This window comes from Tupaia chinensis, unplaced genomic scaffold (assembly GCF_000334495.1).
Source record: "Tupaia chinensis unplaced genomic scaffold, TupChi_1.0 Scaffold139833_1, whole genome shotgun sequence".
NCBI lineage: Eukaryota > Metazoa > Chordata > Mammalia > Scandentia > Tupaiidae > Tupaia > Tupaia belangeri.
In genome coordinates this window covers 3664594-3684243 of record NW_006199712.1, presented here as the reverse complement: position 1 = coordinate 3684243, position 19650 = coordinate 3664594, and the positions used below count along the sequence as shown (strand labels likewise).

The 19650-nt window shown below is 38.8% G+C and overlaps 1 protein-coding gene across 5 annotated transcripts in view; it reads right to left on the bottom strand.

Moving 5' to 3' along the window:
• Positions 1 to 21: 21 nt before the first annotated feature.
• XRN1 (5'-3' exoribonuclease 1) overlaps positions 22 to 19650 on the bottom strand; it is a 153357-nt gene continuing 133728 nt past the window's right edge. For 2 of the 5 annotated variants that reach the window (XM_014593182.2, XM_027765883.1), the window contains 8 exons: positions 17377 to 17499; positions 15275 to 15434; positions 10628 to 10809; positions 4996 to 5109; positions 4798 to 4900; positions 3432 to 3470; positions 2948 to 3108; positions 22 to 2309 (listed from right to left, as the gene is read on the bottom strand). In XM_014593182.2, coding sequence (XP_014448668.1) covers positions 2007 to 2309; positions 2948 to 3108; positions 3432 to 3470; positions 4798 to 4900; positions 4996 to 5109; positions 10628 to 10809; positions 15275 to 15434; positions 17377 to 17499 — 1185 coding nt within the window. In that variant the 3' untranslated portion in view covers positions 22 to 2006. Of the gene's footprint in view, positions 2310 to 2947; positions 3109 to 3431; positions 3471 to 4797; positions 4901 to 4995; positions 5110 to 10627; positions 10810 to 15274; positions 15435 to 17376; positions 17500 to 17647; positions 17759 to 19650 lie in introns of all 5 variants that reach the window. The other 3 variants (XM_014593184.2, XM_006162307.3, XM_006162304.3) reach the window with 3 other exon arrangements.

Below are 19650 nucleotides of genomic sequence, written 5' to 3'. Positions count from 1 at the left end.
CCCAAAAAAATTTACCTTTGGAATTATATATTTACCAAAAAAAAAAAAAAAAAAAAAAGGAAAAAAACCACTTTTACTATCTTGTCATATCGAATTATTCAGCTCGTTGTGCTCAAGACTGGGAAAATATCCTACGGGTTCAGCGGTACTATGCCAACTAAAATTCCTCCAGGGCTTTCAGAAGATGGCATGTGCTCCTCCTCTGTGCCCTACGGTGGATGTGGGCTGTAAACATTTACAGAACTGCCCTATAGGAGCAGTGGTGAGGCAATCCTTGAGCGCTGGAATTCGTATAGTTAAGTGAGGTGAAAAATATTATACACTTTAAAGTCAGAAGAGGTTAATGTAATATTATTGTCACCCTCAAGCTTTTCCTTCTATTCCCATAATAGACATTCTCTTTTAAAACCAAGTTTGTGAGGCAATAAACACTGAGAATTACCTGAGCTTCGTTACTCAAGATTCCACTACTAAAGAAATAGGGAAATGTTGGGAACTGATGAACATCTGACCCGAAGAAGTTAACAGAAAATAAAATCACAGAAACTCATATGACTAAAATAAATGACAGATAATGAACACTTCTTTTATATAAAAGGCACTACTAACATACAAATATCCTAATATTTAGAGAAACTCTGAAGCTATCAACTGGAGAAAGGAATCCACTTAGTTCACTGCCAGCACAGACTACTACAAAACCCAAGGCAGAGTTCCAACGAGCTAAATGCAATCAGATGTGATAATAAGCAGCTCCATAGAAAGACTGTGGTTCCTACTTTTAAAAAAGTATGATACTTACTTCCTTAAAAATATAAGCATTCACAAAAACTAAAGGATAAATATATATATGTATATAAAAACTCAGGCCCTGATATCGCTGAGAAACTTTCTTGAGTTCTAATTTTAAAACGGTCATAGCTTGAACAACACATATCCACACAGAGCATGACAAAACGCCAGCATCATGGAACAGCTCAGCACAGAGCTAAAAACAGAGAACGAGAACGAGACAGGCAGTAAATAACGTACACCACAAACTAAGGGTCGCGCCCGTGTCACGGCGCACCTTGGGGCTGTTCTGCATTTAGAATTTCCTAAGCCCAGGAAGCACTGCACACATACCAGTGATGGCACTCTCATAGATTAAGAAAGCAGGTAAAAAGCTCTACAAAACAGCACAATGTGCTTTAAATAACTAGATGATTAACATTTTTTCTTTATCCTAGTAGATTAATCTGTTAGCATAGTCCCTTCGATTTTGAGACTTAATTTCATTAGAAATGACTAATGCTGGTTCTTGAATAATTTAAAAAACTGTACTTACTCAAATCTTGATTGCGATTTACAGTTCTAAGCAGTTAGTTGTAATATTCTCATCAGTATTCTAAAGTCGCTTTGGTACAAAATTGAGAGTAAAGCAAAACTGGCAGCACCACAACAAGTGTGATCATTTCACAGCAGGTCTAAAGGACCCTCAGAGACAACAAAACTGAAGTTAAAATACACATAAATAAGACGCATTCCTCCTGAAAATTTTGTTGCATCATTAAAAAAAGAAATGAAATCCACGTTCAGAAAATTATACTTGAGGCCTGATTTTCATGCTCCATTTAGTTATCCTTCAATGATAGTGTAAAAAACGTTGTTATTGCTAATACGATGTCTAATTCATAGTTCAGGATGCTTCTAATGGTGGAGTGAAGTTAGAGTGGCAAATTTCATGCTTAATCCACTTACGTTAAACAAGGTTTAATTTAGCCTTTTCCCCACAGCTTTACTGAGGTATAACTGACGTACAACAAACTGCACATATTTAAAGTGCATAATTTGAAATATAGTCTTTTAAACAGCATGAAAAGTGCCTGATAACTTAAAGATAAAAAGTCTTCAATTTAAACATATTATTTTAAAACAGTACATTCTAATTTTTCATGACATATGGATATGGATTTATAAAAGGTGGATGGACAGAAGAAAAACTTATTTAATCCCAAGTACCAAATTCATTCTGACGGTTTAGAAACACCAAAATTGACAGCCAGTTTTCGTGATTTTCTTCTTGAAGAGCTTGTGGTTGACTTATGGTGAGGCGTACTGTGGCCGTGAGAGGCAGCTTCAGCTTGGAAAGGTGGTGCAGGGTGAACGCCCTGCGAGGACTGTAAGGAAGCTGACGAGCTCTCCTGTGGAATCGCTTTGGTGACACTAGCAGGCCCTGGCTGGCTAGTCTGAGATGGGGTGGTTTGAGAAGAACTCTGGGCTTCTTTATTTTCAAGGTTCTTTTTGTTTGCAACCCTTTTTTTAGTAACCTTTAAGGAACAAAAGCATCACTGATTATCAATGTAGGTCAAAAAAGCTAGAGTCAGAAAATACTATAAACCATGCTGCTAATATTTGTCATTCACTGCTGATTTTTTTAAATAGTTATTTTAATGAATGAATGAATTAATTAATTTTAATTTGACCAGAGAGGGACAGAATGAGAGGGAGAAAGAGAAAGTGAGAAGGTAAGCTGTCAGGCCTGGCACTCAAACTGCAGCTGGCCATGTGGGAGTCCAGTGCCCTTAATGACCATGCCACCTGTGGGCCCCCATTCACTGCTGATTTGTAACTTCCACTTAAAATTTGCAAAACAGACTTCAGTATTCTAAGAATTTAGCTACAAAAAGAAAATTTAGAATTTTTCCGTGAGTTAAAGAAGTGAAGCATTTTATGTTCCTCATGTGCAATCACTTTGTGTCAGAACAGCATGCAATTACTTGCTACAAGGACCCATATTTATTAGAGCACATATTCAGAGAGCAGGACCAGGTCAGACTTGATGCCATTCAGTTCTCAGTGCCCAGCCTAGTACTGGACCTCCAATTGGCAGGGAATAAAATGAGTACACATTTTTTTATCAATAGTCTTTAGCATTTTAAGAAGTAATTCTCTTTCCATGTCTCACCTGCAGAGGTATGAACTGATTGTGCACACCACCTGGCATTCCCCCAGCCACGGGCATGGTCCCAGAGTATGAAGCATGATGGAAGGGCTTCCCAGGAACTGGCACTTGTGGTCCCCATGGCATCGAGCCAAAGAGATGAGATGAGGAAGGCATTATGTTAGCTGTTAAAAACCACAGGAGAACATGTTTTAATAAAATGGTATTTGTCGAGATGTTGAAAATTGGGACCCCCTTCTCTTAGCCTTTTTTCCCTCTTTGGCAGAAGCCTACACTTTACGATTACTCTTGCTTGCAATGTTGAACCTTAGGTGCTCTCCTAGGGCTGTCAGTCATCTACGGAAACACCTTTACATTATACTGGCCTCAGAGAACAACAGTACCAGAGGGTGGAATGCACTCTAGAAGTACTTATAAAGCCGGGGTCATGACATGCCCTTGGGAGAGAACAGCCTGCGCACAGAGAGAGAAATCTTAAGGATCTCACCTGCCCCCAAGGCTAAGTTGCCTCCATAGTGATCCCAGCCTACAAAAGAATCAGAAAAGCTCAAGTCTTCAAATCTGATTGCTTTCATATGACATAAAGGATCTTTTCCCAATTGTAATATTTGTAATTCAAGGATTTCTTTCATGTATTATTCATTTATTTTTAGAGGTTTTTGCCTTAGGGCATGTGTGCTCGCCAGAGAGAGACAGAGACAGTGAGAGGGAAAGTGAGAAATCACCCCTTAGGGGGAGATGGCCACGCTGCAATCCTTTCTCCTCCATCCTCCTCCTGGGATCTTGGGCACTCATCCGCACGCGGCTGGTGTGAGTTTTAAGTCGCCAGGTCTGGGACCCCAACTGTAGTTGGCCATGTGGGGGTCCAGTGGTGTAACCACTACACCACCTGCTGTCCCCCTGTATTATTTATTTTAAAAAACCATGTTTAACTACTGGTTCGCAAACCTCATTTGTGTATCTGAACCACCTTAGCAGCTTGTGAAATATAGACTCCTGGGTTGGGAGGTTTCAGACATAGTCAGTCTATGGGGGCCCGGGATCTGTACTATTAACAAGTGCCCCAGGGGATTCTTATGCAGACAGTCAACACCAGTGAAGCATTTGGGAACTACTGCATTAGACAGTGACAATCAAGACACCAGCATATTGCCATTTCTTAAAAATGATGTGAAGATACTTATTCTTTTTAAAAAAGAATTATTTCTTTATTTAATTCCATTTGTTATTATTATTATTTTAATTTGACTAGAGAGAGACAGAGAGAAAGGGAAAACAAGAATGCAAGTCACCAGGTCTGGAGACGACCATGTGGGAATCTACTGCCTTTAACCACTATGCCGCCTGCCAGCCCCAAGATACTTATTCTCTTAACTTGTATCTCAGCTTCATTGTTTGTTTTGCTGACTCTAATTAAGAAAACAAAATTTGGGGGCCAGCAGGTGGCATGGTGGTTAGTTAGGAATGCTGGACTCCCACATGGCTGACCACAGCTAGAGTCCCAGACATGGTGGCTTGCTTTATCACTTTCTCTCTCTCTCTCACTTTATCCCTCCCTAGTCAATTAAAATAAATAAATAAATAAATAAATAAATAAATTTTAATTAATTTCGGGAAAAAAAAGGCGAAGAAAACCAATTTCTGTATTCACACTTTTACAACTTATTCTACAATAATATCAGAAATAGATTTTATATAAGCAAGTATATAAGATTATAAGTTACATGAATTTTTTTCTGAAGTCACCAGAATCAATAAAGAACTATTCACATTAAATAAATAATATGCTTCTTAATAGAACTTAGGAAAAATAATAACAAATGACAAATATTCAGAAAAGCAAAATATCATACCAGTAGGTTGGGGAAAAACTGGAGGAATGCTTCCAGGTGGCACAGCAGTAGGATAATTTGAAAATATTGGTGGCGGCAAAGGAAAATTCACTCCTAAGGACCCCTGTGGAAGGATTTAAAAGTTTTAAGAGAATGCAACAGAAACTTCCTATAGAGACTAATTAAAATTTAATAGGGAAGATCATGGATAGTTCTTACCAAGTGTTGTAAAGCAAAGAGTGCAGCTTTCTCCTTGGCTTCATTTTCAGAGTGACACTGTGGCCCATGCACCAACAGGCCATTAGATAATTTTACCTGGCAAACTGTCATTGTCTAAAAAACGAGAATATGAAGGTCTATGAAATCATCTGTATAGGAAGTTGATTTCCTTCCCTAAAACATTGTCTAAACAAGCAGAATAATTTTCTCTCACATTCTGTAAAAAAGAAGTCAAAAACTCTAAAAAGAACTCACAGTTTAAGGTTTGGGTTACCACACAAAAATGTAATCATTGTTGCCTGTTATCTTTTAATGTTCACAGAATAAGAAGGTCTCTAAGCTAGATGAAAGATTAAGCATACTAGTGCAGATGAAAGTCAGCAAGCTTGGTAAACTATGGAGTCCCCCCTTTCTTGGGAAATAAAAAAGGCAAACAAAACTAAAACAAAATAAAAGCCACATCTATTCTTTGATGCACTACATACAGCTATTTTCATACCGGATCTGTGGAGTTGAGAAGTTGTAATGGAGAGCATGTAGCCCATAAGGCCTAAAGCTCTTACCATCAGACCCTTAACAAACGAAAAACTGCTGATAGATGATTTATAGCATTTTCTAATTAGCAGATATTTTGCTAAAATGAAATGACAAAATCTAAATGACTCAGAGATTCTGAATGATTTTATTTATATTTAAGTAATTTTTTACATTATACTTTTGTTTTATAAGACTTTTTAAAAATTTTCAGTTTAACCCCAAACTCAGTTATTTTCATGTAATACTATTAGTTTAATCTTGTTCTAGTTTTTTCTTAATTATTTTTATTGTGGGCTTTTTTTTTTATTTCTTTTTTTTTTAGATTTTTTGCCATAGTGTGAGTGTACTTGCTGGAGAGAGACAGAAAGAAAGGGAAAGTGAGAAATCACCCACTAGGTGGGATAGCCATACAGCAACCCCTTCTCCTCTATTCTCCTTTCGGGATTTTTGGCACACATTCACATGTGCCTGGTGTGGTTTTCAAGCTGCTGGGTTCAGGACTTGAACTGTGGAGTTGGTCATGTGAGATCTTGCGTCCTAACCACCATGCCACCTGTTGGTCTCCATCGTAACCATTTTGAAGTGTGCAGCTCTGTGGTATTAAGTACACAGACCATATCTCGTGTCCATCACCACTATCCTTATTTCCGTAAGTCTTTTCATCGTGTTACACTGAAACTCTACCCATTAAACAAATAACTCTCCTTTTCTCCCTTTTCCTAGTTCCTGGCAGCCACTGTTCTACTGTCTACTCTGTTATTTTGACCATTCTATGTACCTCAGATGAATGGAACCAGTGTGTCTTTGAGACTGGTTTATATCACTTATAATACTGTAGTCATGGTTCATTCATGTTGTAGAATGTTAGGATTTTCTTTTTTAAGGATATATAATATTCCATTGTATAAATATGCCATTTATATGGTATCTCTCCATTCATCCCTTGATGGAGGATTCCACATTTTGGCTCTTATGAATAATGCTGCTATGAATACGGGTACACAAATATCTCTTCCAAAACCTGTTTTCAATTCTTTTGGGTATATATACCCAGAGGTGGAATTATTGGATAATATAGAAATTCTACTTTTAACTTTTTTTTTTCTTTTTTGGAGAGGTTTTTACTATAGGGCGCACGTACTTGCCAGAAAGAGAGAGAGAGAGAGACAGAGAGACAGAAAGCCAGAAATCACCCCCCAGGAGGGATGGCCATGCCGCAGTCCCTTCTCCTCCACTCTCCTCTTGGGATCTTAGGCACACACACACACACACACACGCACCCAGCATGAGTTTAAGCCACAGGGTCCGGGACTTGAACCGTGGTCAACTACATGGGAGTCCAGCGACATAGCCATTACGCTAACTGCTGGTCCTTACTTTTAACTTTTTGAGGAACCACTATAATGTTTTCCACAAGGGTTGTACCATTCTACATTCCCATCAACAATGCACAAGGGTTCCAATATCTCCATATCCTTGTCAATGTTTGTTATTTGCTTATTTTTAACAGCAGCTATCCTAATGCATGTGAAGTAAAAAAAAAAAGTGTATTTAATAGATAGACACAGAAATAGGCATACCTATTTTTGAATCTGTGTTGTTACTGAGTTTTAGTTTTTTCTTTTTCTTTTTTTTTTTTTTGAGAGGTTTTCGCTATAGGGCGTGTGCGCTCGCCAGACAGAGAGACAGAAAGCGAGAAATCACCCCCAGGGGGGATGGTCACGCCGCAATCCCTTCTCCTCCATTCTCCTCTTGGGATCTTGGGCACGCACGCACACGTGCCCGGCGTGAGTTTTAAGCCACCGGGTCCAGGACGCAAACCGCGGTGGACTACATGGGAGTCTAGCGACATAGCCATTACGCTAACTGCTGGTCCCTAGTTTTTTCTTTTTTAAAAAAAGAACTATTGACTTAATTTAATTAATCACTAATTAATTTTTAATTTTCCACATATACACCCACCAGAGAGACAGAGAGAAAATGAGAAAACAAGCTGCCAGGTCCAGGACTTGAATCATAGTTGGTCATGTGGTAGTCCAGTGCCTTAACCATCACGCCACTTGCTGGCCACCTAGGAGTTTCCTATACATTCTGAAAATTATTCCCTTACTATATATACTATTAACAAATATTTTCTCTTACTCTATGGGTTACCTTTTTTATTTTTATTTTTTTAACTTTTTGGCCATAGGGCATGTGGACTCAAAAGCGACAGAGAGGGAAAAGGTGAGAAGTGGGGGACAGCCATGCTGCAGTCCCTTCTTCTCCATTCTCCTCTCAGGGTTTTGGGCATGCATGCACAACCATCTGGTGTGATTTTCAAGCCACCAGGTCTGGGACTTGAACTGTGTGGTTGGCCACGACCTTGATATAAGGTTAATAGTTATACTTTTGTAATCTGCTTTTTTTTTTTTTTTTTTTTTTTTTTTTTTACTGTTATTGTCCTTTCACGGAAAAAAAACAAAAAACAAAAAACTAATGATAAACCACACATATATAAAAGAAAGAGAGACAGGTTGGTAGTAGGTAGGTAGGTAGATGGCTAGATAAATCAGAGCGCCCTCTACAAGGTCTGGTCATGCTGTAATCTTACTCCAGCCAGTTGAATGTTAGGCACTTGTGTACATGCCTGGCATGTTTTAGGCTGACCAGACCAGGGATTCCAACCATGGTTGCCATGTGGGATTCAGCATCTTCTGAGTAATACATTACTTCTGTGCCAAAAAGCTAGTTCTGCTATCATCTTTTGATGTACAGAATTTTAAAATTTTCATAAAGTACAATTTTTTCTTCTGTTGCTTGTACCTTTGGTGTCATAGCTAAGAAATTGCTATGAGATCCAATGTTGTAACATTTTTGACCTGTTTTCTTCTAAGAGTTTTTTGTTTTTTTAGAGTTTTTTGCTATAGAGTGCACGTGCGCTCGCTGGAGAGACAGAAAATAAATTACCCACCCAGGGATGTGGCCACCCTGCAATCCCTTCTCCATTCTCCTCTCAGCATTTTGGGCAGGAACATGCGTGTGCCTACCATGAGTTTTAAGCTTCCAGGTCTGGCACTTGAACTGCGGTTGGCCATGTGGGGAGTCCAGCATCTTAACCACTACACCACTGCTGGCTCCATAGTTTTAGATCTTATATATAGGTCTTCAATCTATTTTGAGTTAATTTTAGGTTACAGTATTAGGTAAGGGTCCCACTACAATCTTTTACACATGCATTTTCAGTTTTCCTAGCACCATCTGGTGAAAAGACTGTTCTTTCCCCATAGAATCTTGGCACTCTTGCAAAAAATTATCACTTGACCATATATTTTTGGGCTTTCTATTCTGTTCCACTGGGATTTTAATAGGGATTGCATTGAATCTGTAGATCACATTTGGTAGCACTGACATTTTAACAATATCAAGTCTTCCAAAACATGAACATGCAATGTCTTCTAATTTTTAATACATTCTTTAGTTTTACTGAGCAATATTTTGAGTTTTCAGTTTAAACTTTTTGCTTCCTTTAAGTTTATTCCTAAGTATTTTATTATAATGGAATTATTTTCCCAATTTCCTTTTCAGATTGTTTGCTGTTAGTGTATAGAAGTTAAATTGATTTTTATGTGCTGATTTTGTATCCTATAACTTTGCTGAATTTGTTTATTAGTTCTAGTAGTTGTTTGCCTGGGTTCCTTCATGGTTTCTACATATAAAATCATATCATCTGTCATAGATAATTTTACTTCCTTTGTAATTTGGATTTCTTTAATTTCCTTTTTCTTGACTAACTGCTCTGGCTAGAACTTCCACATGTTAAATAGAAGTGGTGAAAAAAATAGGCATTCTTGTCTTGCTTCTGATCATAAAAGAAACTGCTTTCTGTTTTAGGAGAGAAAATAGTAAAAACTCACACAAAGAAGATTAAATAATCTTTCTTGTACAGAGTCTCTCTCAAAGTATAGTCCATGGACTCTTGATCTAGGAGACCCTTTTAGGAGGTAAAGTTAAAACTGTTTTCATAACAATACTAAGATGCTTTCTGCCTTTTCTCATTTTCTCACAAGTATACAGAGAACAAAAGTCCATTGATATGGTTTCAAATTCCACATTACTACTAATCTTTAAGAGAATATCATTTAAGTTTTAATGTAGTATCAAGGAATAGTCATTATTACCTGAAAAGGCTATTAAGGTTTCTCTTTTTCTAAATATGCATCTATATGAGGCCATACTTCTACCAAAATAACGTATCACATAGATTAATAGTAAGAAGTAGATATAAGAATCTAGCTTCTTTTATTAAGCTAGAGGTAGAAAAGGTTTTAGAGGGACCAGCAGGTGGCATGGTGGTTAAGGCACTGAACACTCCCACATAGCTAACCACAGTTCGAGTCCCGGACCTGGTGGCTTTCTTTCCTTCTTTTATTTTTTTGGAGAGTTTTTTTCTATAGGGTGCATGCGCTCACCAGAACAACAGAGAGAGAGAGACAAAAAGAGAGAAATCACCACTCGGGGGGATGGCCACGCCGCATTCCCTTCTCCATTCTCCTCTCGGGATCTTGGGCGCACACGCACACATGCCCGACGTGAGTTTAAGCCACTGCGTCTGGAACTCAAACTGTGGTTGACTACATGGGAGTCCAGTGACATAGCCATTACACCAACTGCTGGTCCCCTGGTGGCTTGCTTTCTCATTTTCCCTCTCTCCCTCTCTCTCTCTAGTCAAATTAAAATAATGAAGAAATAAAATTAAAATTAAACAAATGATTCTTTAAAAAAAGAAAAGATTTTAGAAATATAGTACAATACCACTCTTTGCTAAATATTCTTTTTCAAAAGTTACCTTTAATAAATAATAAATTGATATCCAGACCCTTAGCTCTATAATACTGAAAAATCTTATCAGGCTATCTGTTGCCCCTGTTCTCCTCTGTTAGTTTCTTTGAGGGCCCGTTGTAAGTAAAAGGAACAGCTAGATTGAGAAGCGTAAATTTATGCTGCCCATTATGTTAGAAAAAGCCCATTATATTTTTTGTAGTCAAGATTTTCAGTCAATTTAATTGAGCTGAAATTAAACAACTCATATAACGGGAACAGAATTATACTATACCTGTGGTGCTCTAAGGAAGGAGAAATCTGGTTGTGGCATTCCGACAAGAGAACAAATTCGAGAAAGTTCAGTTACTGGTGTAGACACAGGAGGTACCTGGCTGGGAAGAGGCCAGCACACACTGTCCATAGGCTGAACAGTATGATACTCATTGACACTGTGAGGCTTGTTCATATAAGATGCTACCGAAAAAGAGAAAATGCAATATCTATATTAGTAAAATATCTTGAAATATAGCAGGGTATTATAGACGAGCAAACAGGAAATTGAAAAAAAAAAGGTTAAAAAAAGAATCTGTCATGAAGCAAGTATAAAACTATTTAGTATTTTATTTTATTTTTTGAGAGGTTTTTGCTACATGCGCTTGACAGAAAGACAGAAAGCGAGAAATCACGCCCCCGAGGGGGGATGGCCACACCGCAATTCCTTCTCCTCCATTCTCCTCTTGGGATCTTGGGCACGCATGCACATGTGCCCGGCGTGAGTTTAAGTCACCGGGTCTGAGACTCGAACCACAGTCAACTACATGGGAGTCCAGTGACATAGCCATTATGTTAACTGCTGGTTCCACAAGAACTATATAGTATTATCTACAATTACTGAGAGTTCAATAAAGATTTTTAGATTACTATAACTGACTAATGATAACTTACTAAGATAAAATTTTAAAAATAGAACAAGTAGCTAACTGCCAATGATTACGATCTTGAGCAACTGAGTACACGGTACTCTTTTTTTTTTTTTTTATTGACAGATTTTTGCTATAGGGCGTGTGTAATAACCAGAGAGACAGAGAGATACAGAGAGACAGAAAGCGAGAAATTAACCACCCTGGGGGCTGGCCATGCTGAAATCCCTTCTCTCCATTCTCCTCCTGGGATTTTGGGCATGCACACACATGCGACCACCATGAGTTTTAAGTTGCCGGGGCCAGGACTTGAACCATGGTTGACTATGTGAGAGTGCAGTGACGAAACCATTATGCCACCTGCTGGTCCCTGCATGGTATTCTTAAAGGTAAAATTTGGGAGCCAACAGGTGGTGGTAAGACACTGGACTCCCACATGGCCAACTCTGGACCTAGTGGCTTGCTTTCTCATTTTTTCTCTCTCTCTGGTGGGTGCACATGCCCTATAAGAAACTCAAGAATAATAATAATGATAATTAATAATAATACATAAATAAAATTAAACAGAAAATTCTTTTTAAAAAGTTATTTTTTTTTTTTTGGAGAGTATTTTTGCCATAGGGCATGTGTGCTCGCCAGAAAGACAGAGAGATGCAGAGAGACAGAAAGTGAGAAATCAACCCCCAGGGGGCATGGCCATGCCGCAATCCCTTCTCCTCCATTCTCCTCTCGGGATCTTGGGCACGCACACACACACGCCCAGCGTGAGTTTAAGCCACCAGGTCCAGAACTCAAACCACGGTCGACTACATGGGAGTCCAGCAACATAGCCATTACGCTAACTACTGGTCCCTAAAAAAGGTAAAATTTGAATAAGCAAATGGTTTTCTTGAGTTGATTTATAACTAATGTGTAAGTCTGACACTTTGGTTTCAGTCTCCGTTCTTACAAGCCCATCTTGAATTCTGACATATGAGTAAATATTTTTGTTGTTCCCAAATGATGTATCTTAACAGTTTCCTGAAATTAAGTCTTTTATACTTTTGCATAGAAAAAGATTAAAAAATTATGAACAGTCATACTCTTTATGATAAACAAACTCATGAGAACATACTTCAGAGAAGAATTAATACAAATCTACTACTGCTACAGATGTAAAGATGGCCTGCCCAGAGTCATAGGGCTAGTTGGTTCTGTAGTGTGGGCTGGATTCTGAGCAAGAGCCTAAGGTCAATGGGTTTCTCCACATGTTCAAGTAAAATAAATGGTCTTGTTCTTGACAGTAAGACAATTTTAATCTATTTTTCTTTATTTTTTTTAAATTTTGCTCTATTTGCTCTATTTAATATATGCCACTATATTAAATAATATTAATATATGCTACTATATTAAATAACATATTTAATATATGCCACTATATTAAATAATTAGTGTCCTGGGACCAGCAGTTAGCGCAATGGCTATGTCGCTGGACTCCCATGTAGCTGACCACGGTTTGCGTCCCGGACCCGGTGGCTTAAAACTCACGCCGGGTGCATGTGCGTGCGTGCCCAAGATCCCAAGAGGAGAGTGTAGGAGAAGGGATTGCGGCATGGCCATTCCCCCTGGGGGGTGATTTCTCGCTTTCTATCTCTCTGTCTCTTTCTGTCTGTCTGGTGAGCGCATGCGCCCTATAGCAAAAACCTCTAAAAAAAAAATTAGTATCCTAACAGTTTTTGGAATTTTTAAGTAGTTGGTTACCCCCACATTTATTGCAGTATAAATGAAATTGTTGCAGATTTTGATCCTTAATAAACTCACATCTGCTTATTTAAAAAAAAAATTTTTTTTTGAGAGGTTTTTGGCTATAGAGTGTGTGCACTTGCCCAAAAGACAGAGAGACAGAAAGCGAGAAATCACCCCTCAGAGGGGATGGCCATGCCACAATCCCTTCTCCTCCTTTCTCCCCTTGGGATCTTGGGCATGCATACACACGCACCTGGTGTGAGTTTAAGCTGCCAGGTTCAGGACTCAAACCACGGATGACTACATGGTTGACGACATAGCCATTACACCAACTGCTGGGTCCCTAATGTTTTTACTGGGACCATCAGATGACGTAATAGTTAAGTTGCTGGACTTTCACATAGTGATTGTGGTTTGAGTCCTGGATTTGGCAGCTTAAAACTCATGCCAGTCATGTGTGCCCAAAACCCCGAGAGTAGAGTGGAGGAGAAGGGATTGTGGCATGGCCATCCCCCCTAGAAGGGTGATTTCTCACTTTCTGTCTCTCTGTCTCTCTGGTGGGCACACGTCTTAGAGCAAAAATCTCTCTCAAAAAGTTTTTATTTCTCTGAGAAACCTGTGTCCACACCCACTTTTGTATTAGTCATTTTTTTTCTGTTAGGATTTCGTAGGTAATTACACAGGCAAAACACTAATGTATGGGGAATGTAGAAGATATGGACAATGACAGGTATTTCTTGAAATCCAGCTATGTGTCAGATGTTATGCAATAGGCTTCAACATTTTAAATTACCCAGTTTCCAAGGTCTGACTCTAACAATGACTTTTAATTGATTTTATAGCTTTTTCTACTTTTACATTGGTCAAGTTGTTTTAACATAATACTAGTAAGGACTACTAGCACTACAATGTGCCAGATAGTATGTTAATTATTTTATATATGTTATATAATTATCACAACAATCATTTGCAATGTATTGTTCTCATTGTATAAATAGGAAAAATAATTTTAGAAAAGTTAAATAATGTTTTTACATTACATAATCATTTAAAAATTACTGTGAAAAAAGTCCAAAATGTGAAAATCTTTCAAGATTTGGGTATTTACAGAATGAGTATCTAAAACTGTATACTTTAAGTAATTGCATAAAACCTTTAAGAGAGGGACCAGCAGTTAGCGTAATGGCTATGTTGCTGGACTCACATGTAGTCAACCGTGGTTCGTGTCCCAGGCCCCGTGGCTTAAAACTCACGTTGGGCACATGTATGTGCGTGCCCAAGATCCCGAGAGGAGAATGGAGGAGAAGGGATTGTGGCATGGCCATCCCTCCTAGGGGGTGATTTCTTGCTTTCTATCTCTCTGTCTCTCTCTCTGTCTGGTGAGCGCATGTGCCCTATAGCAAAAAATAAAAATAAAAATAAAAATAAATAAAAAATAACCTTGTTAAAAAAAAAAAGAAAAAAAACAAAAAACTTTAAGAGAGGGGCCAGCAGGTGATTTGGTGGTTAAGGTGCTCGAATTCCCACATATCTGAGTCCTGGATCTGGCAATTTGCCTTCTCACTCTCCCACTCTCTCTCCGTCTTTCTCTGGTAAAACTCATGTGAAGGGATCAGCAGTTGGCGTAAAGGCTATGTCACTGGACTCCCATGTAGTCAACCACAGTGTGAGTCCCGGATCTGGTGGCTTAAACTCACGCCAGGCACATGTGCGTGCGTGCCCAAGATCCTGAGAGGAGAATGGAGGAGAATGGATTGCGGCGTGGCCATCCCCCCAGGGGGTGATTTCTTGCTTTCTGTCTCGCTGTCTCTCTCTGTCTTTCTGGCGAGTGCACATGCTCTATAGCAAAAACCTCTTAAAAAAAATTCATGTGAAAAAGTAATAAATAAATAAATAATTCTTAAACAATATACTTCTAGGGACTATAACTTTAAACAGTTGGTTTTTTTTTTTTTTAAGAATTATTTATTTATTTATTTTTCATTTGATGAGCAAGAGAGAAAAGAGAGAAAAGGGATAGGAAAAGTGAGAAAGCAAGCCGCCAGGTTGGGACTTGAACCATGGTCAGCCATGTGGGAGTCAGCGCCCCCAACCACCACACCACCTGCTGGCCCCAGGGACTATAACTTTATTGGTTACATAGTTAAATCACTGCATAGCTGACACAAATATAAAAATTATACTCTTTCAGAAATAGAAATAGTTTTGTCTTTAAAAAGCACATGATAAGAATAATGGAATGAACTGATTTTGAAATGAGATTAATTATTAGTAACAGTACTTAGTTTACTTACCTAATTTCTTATTTTGTTTAGGGTGCGAGGATGGTACATATTCATCTCTTCTATTAGAGGAAACAGTGATTTCATTACCAAACTGTTTTATTTCATTCTTATGATCCACGGTGTCCGAGCCATCGATTTTTAGAATTTCTTTAAGCATCCGCGTTCCCTTCTTTTAAAAATATGATTCATATCAAGATGGTGGGGGTGAGAAGAGGAAAGTAAACATTAGATTTACAGTGCTTATTGCTCTTTCTTTTGAAGAGTTCCACTGTTAAAAATTAATACGCTGGGCCAGCTGGTGGCATGGTGACAAAGGCAGCTGACTGTGTGGCTTGAGTTCTGCACTCAGGAGCTCGGAATCGTGGGGGTATGATCAAAATCTCAGCAGGCAGGAGAAACAGAAAAAGAGGGATTGTGGCTGACGGGTGGGGTAGTGGGGGTGGGGGAGCGGGGTGGTTGGGTGGTGGGGGGTGATTTCTCCCTTTCTCTCTTTCTCTCTGGGGAATGTGCATGCCCTGTGGCAAATTTAAACAAGTTAATATGCTAACTATCTTCAGATAGAGAGTAAAGAAAATAAACAGTTGGGCCAGCTGGTGGCACGGTGGTTAGGGCGCTGGACTCCCACATGGCCAACCACGTTTTGATTTCTGGACCTGGAGGCTTGTTTCTTACCTTTCCTTTCTCTCTCTCTCTCTCTGGTCAAATTAAAAATAAAAATAACAAATAAAATAAATACTTCTTTAAAAAAAAAAGGCAGAAAAGAAACAGTAAAGGGCTGAAGGGAAAAAAAATCACTTTTCTAGATTTCTATGATTTGAATGTGTTCTCCCAAAAGTTCGTGTGTTCAAGGCAATAGTGTTGAGAAGTGAGACCTTGAAGTGGTTATGAAGGCAGAGCTCTCATGAATGAATGAATACTGTTACTGAATGAGTTCAATCTCCCTCCTGCCCTTTTTTCTTCCCCAACTTCCGTGTTCTTCTTTCTGTTTTTTTTGAGGGGCTCTTTCTTGCCTTTCTGCCTAATGCTGTAGGATGATGTACCAAAAGCCCTCACTAGATGCAGCACCTTGATCGTGGACTTCCCAGCCTCTAGAACCATAAACCAAATACAGTTTTACTTATTTATTTATTTATTTTAGAGAGGGAGATTTTTGCTATAAGGCACATGCACTTGCTGGAGAGACCGAGAGACAGAAAGTGAGAAATCACCCACCAGGAGGGATGGCCATGCCACAGTCCCTTCTTCTCTACTCTCCTCTTGGGAACTTGGGCACATATGCACATACACATGGTATGATTTTCAAGTCGCCGGGTCCGTAACTAAAACCGTGATCAACTACATGGGAGTCCAGCGACATAAACATTACGTCATCTGCTGGTCCCAAATTTCTATTCATTATAAAATGCCCAGTCTCAGGTATCTGACATAGTAGCATAAAACAGACTAAAATATAAGTGTAGAAGCAACACTTACCCTCTGCTTAGCTATTAGTCCAGTTACCTAATAGCAAAGTGGGAAAGGCAGGAGACCTATAGTCAAAAGTTTAAAAAAGCAGGGGCTGGCAGGTGGCATGGTAGTTAAGGTGGCTGGACTCCCACTTGGCTGACCATGGTTGAGTCCCGGACCTGGCAGTTTGCTTTCTCACTTTCCTTCTCTCTCTCTTGCTGTCTCTGATCACTTAAAAAAAAAAATAGGGGCTGGTAGGTGGCATGGTGGTTAAGAGCTCTGGACTGCCACAGCCAACTGTGGGTTGAGTCCCAGACCTGGCGGCTTGCTTTCTCACTTTCTATCTCTTGCTCTTTCTCTCTCTCTCACTCTGTCCCTCTCTGGTCCAATTACAATAAATAAATAAATAAAGTTAAATAACAGTTATTTTTAAAAAATGACAGTGAGTAAAATTAAATAAAAAATAATTCTTTTACAAAAAAGTTTATAAAAGAAAAAAGGTAACTAAACACTTAGTGCAGAATGGTTTTCCTTATAGGATGATGACAGTGATGCAAACACACCAGCCTACATGAAGGAAGTGTTTGAACCATTGTATGGGGTTACGTCTACATGCCCAGAGACAGCAAGTTAGCATGGTATGAAAGCGCCTACAAAATACAAACCATTGCAAATGACTGTGGTGACAGATGCTCTTCATTTTGAGGCTCTCCATGATGAGATGACTGAACTTCATTTTCTTTGGAGATATTCAAGGATGCTAAAAAGTTCTGAATTCCAGAGTTAGGCTAAAGGAGTAAAGATTTTATGCATGATGATAACAAACACAAGACTACAGAAAAAGCTAGTTCTATATATAAAAATGGTCATTTAATTTTCAGTCAGTTATCTTCCCAGGTATTAAGGTTTGGGAAGAGAAACTAACTGTTCTTTTACCTTATCAATAGCATTTGGGTAACCAGTCCCAACCTTTAGGGTTTCTGAGATTTCTGGGCTTACATTTCTCTTCAATAGTTTAATATTACATTTGGTAGGCCCTCCAAAAGTCTATAAAAAAAGTCAGAATGAACTTTTTGTATAAGTAAATTTATAGTTACTACTTAGCAGTGTTCTAAATAAATTGTTGCAAACATTTTAAGTGCTATTTTCTCTTTTCTAGCTTAAGAAAAAAAAAGGGGGGGCCTATTAACTTGGATGTTAAAAAAGTATATCTTGTGGGGGGGCAGAAGGTGTCATGGTGGTTAAGGCACTGGATCCCACAGGGCCGATTTGAGCACCAGACTTGATGGCTTGTTTTCTCACTTTCATTCTCCGCCTCTGTCTCTCTTGGACAACTTAAAAAGTAATGATAATAAATACAATGAAATAAATAATTCTTTTAAAAAAATTACATCTTGTGACCGGCAGATAGCTTTAACGGTTACATCACTGGACTCCCATGTAGTTTACCGTGGTCAGAGTCTTGGACCTGGTGGCTTAAAATCACTCTGGGACCATGTGCATGCATGCCCAAGACTCCAAGAGGAAAATGGAGAACAGAGTGCAGTGTGACCATACCCCCACAGAAGAGGGTGATTTCTCACTTCCTGTCTCCTTGTCTCTCTCTGTCTCTCCAGCAACCACACATGCCCAATAACAAAAATCTCTCTCAAAAAATTTACATTTTTATCTAACTAGGTTTATATTTTCTTCATTTATAAAGATAGGTAATAAACCACTGACATGGACTGCATGTTCTTTTTTTTGGGAGAGGTTTTCGCTATAGGGCGCGTGCGCTCACCAGACAGGCAGAGAGAGACATAGAGACAGAAAACAAGAAATCACCCCCCAGGGGGGATAATCACGCTGCAATCCCTTCTCCTCTATTCTCCTCTCGGGATCCTGGGCACGCACACACACATGCCCGGTGTGAGTTTTAAGCCACCGGGTCTGGGACGTGAACCGCGGTCGACTACGTGGGAGTCCAGCGACACAGCCATTACACTAACTGCTGGTTTCCATGGACTGCATGTTCTTGTCCCCTCAAAATTCCTACACTGAGACCCTTATCCCTAATATCATGGTATTGGGATGTGGGGCCTTTGAGAAGTAACTTGGTTTAAAGGAGATCATGAGGACAGAGTTCCCATGTTGGGATTAATGTCCTTGAGAAGGAGATTAGAGCTCTTTTTTTCCCCACCATTTTAGAAGATGAGAAGACTGGCCATCTGTAAGACAGGAACAGAGCCCTCATCTGTACTGGGACCTCACCAGATTCTCATAATATTTCAGTATACCTGGTTTTTCTTTTGGGGAGTTTGTGATTCAGGAAAAACATTAAACAGAAACAAGAATGCATGTAGACAAGGTAAATAGATTATGGAACAGTGTATCGCAATGGAGTGTTTTTTTTTTTTTAAATAAGTATTTTTTAAATTAGAATTATTTAATTTAATTTAATTTAATCTATTTATTTTAATTTGACTAGAGAAGGACAGAGTCAGAGAGAGAGAGAGAGCAAGAAAGGGAAAGTGAGAAAGTAAGCTGCCAGGTCTGGGACTCGAACAACGGTCACCAATGTGGGAATCCAGTGTCCTTAATCACCATGCCACCTGCTGGCCACAACACAATTTTTTTTTTAAAAGAGTGTTACCAATTGTTTCATAATAAAATGAAACAAAACAAAAACAAAAATCCAAAAACTAGTAGAACAAAAATCAAAGGTGCACAACTTAATGTAATACTCTGTTGAAGATGAGGAGTACGGTAATATCCTTGATTTGATTATCGCACTACATGTATACTTTGAAAAACCACATCACACCCCACAAAGATATACAACAATTAAATGCAAATAAGGCACTATAAAATAAAATAATGAAAAAAATATATATCTGCTCCTTTTGGCCGGAACCGCCATCTTCCAGTAATTAACCAAAATGACGAACACAAAGGGAAAG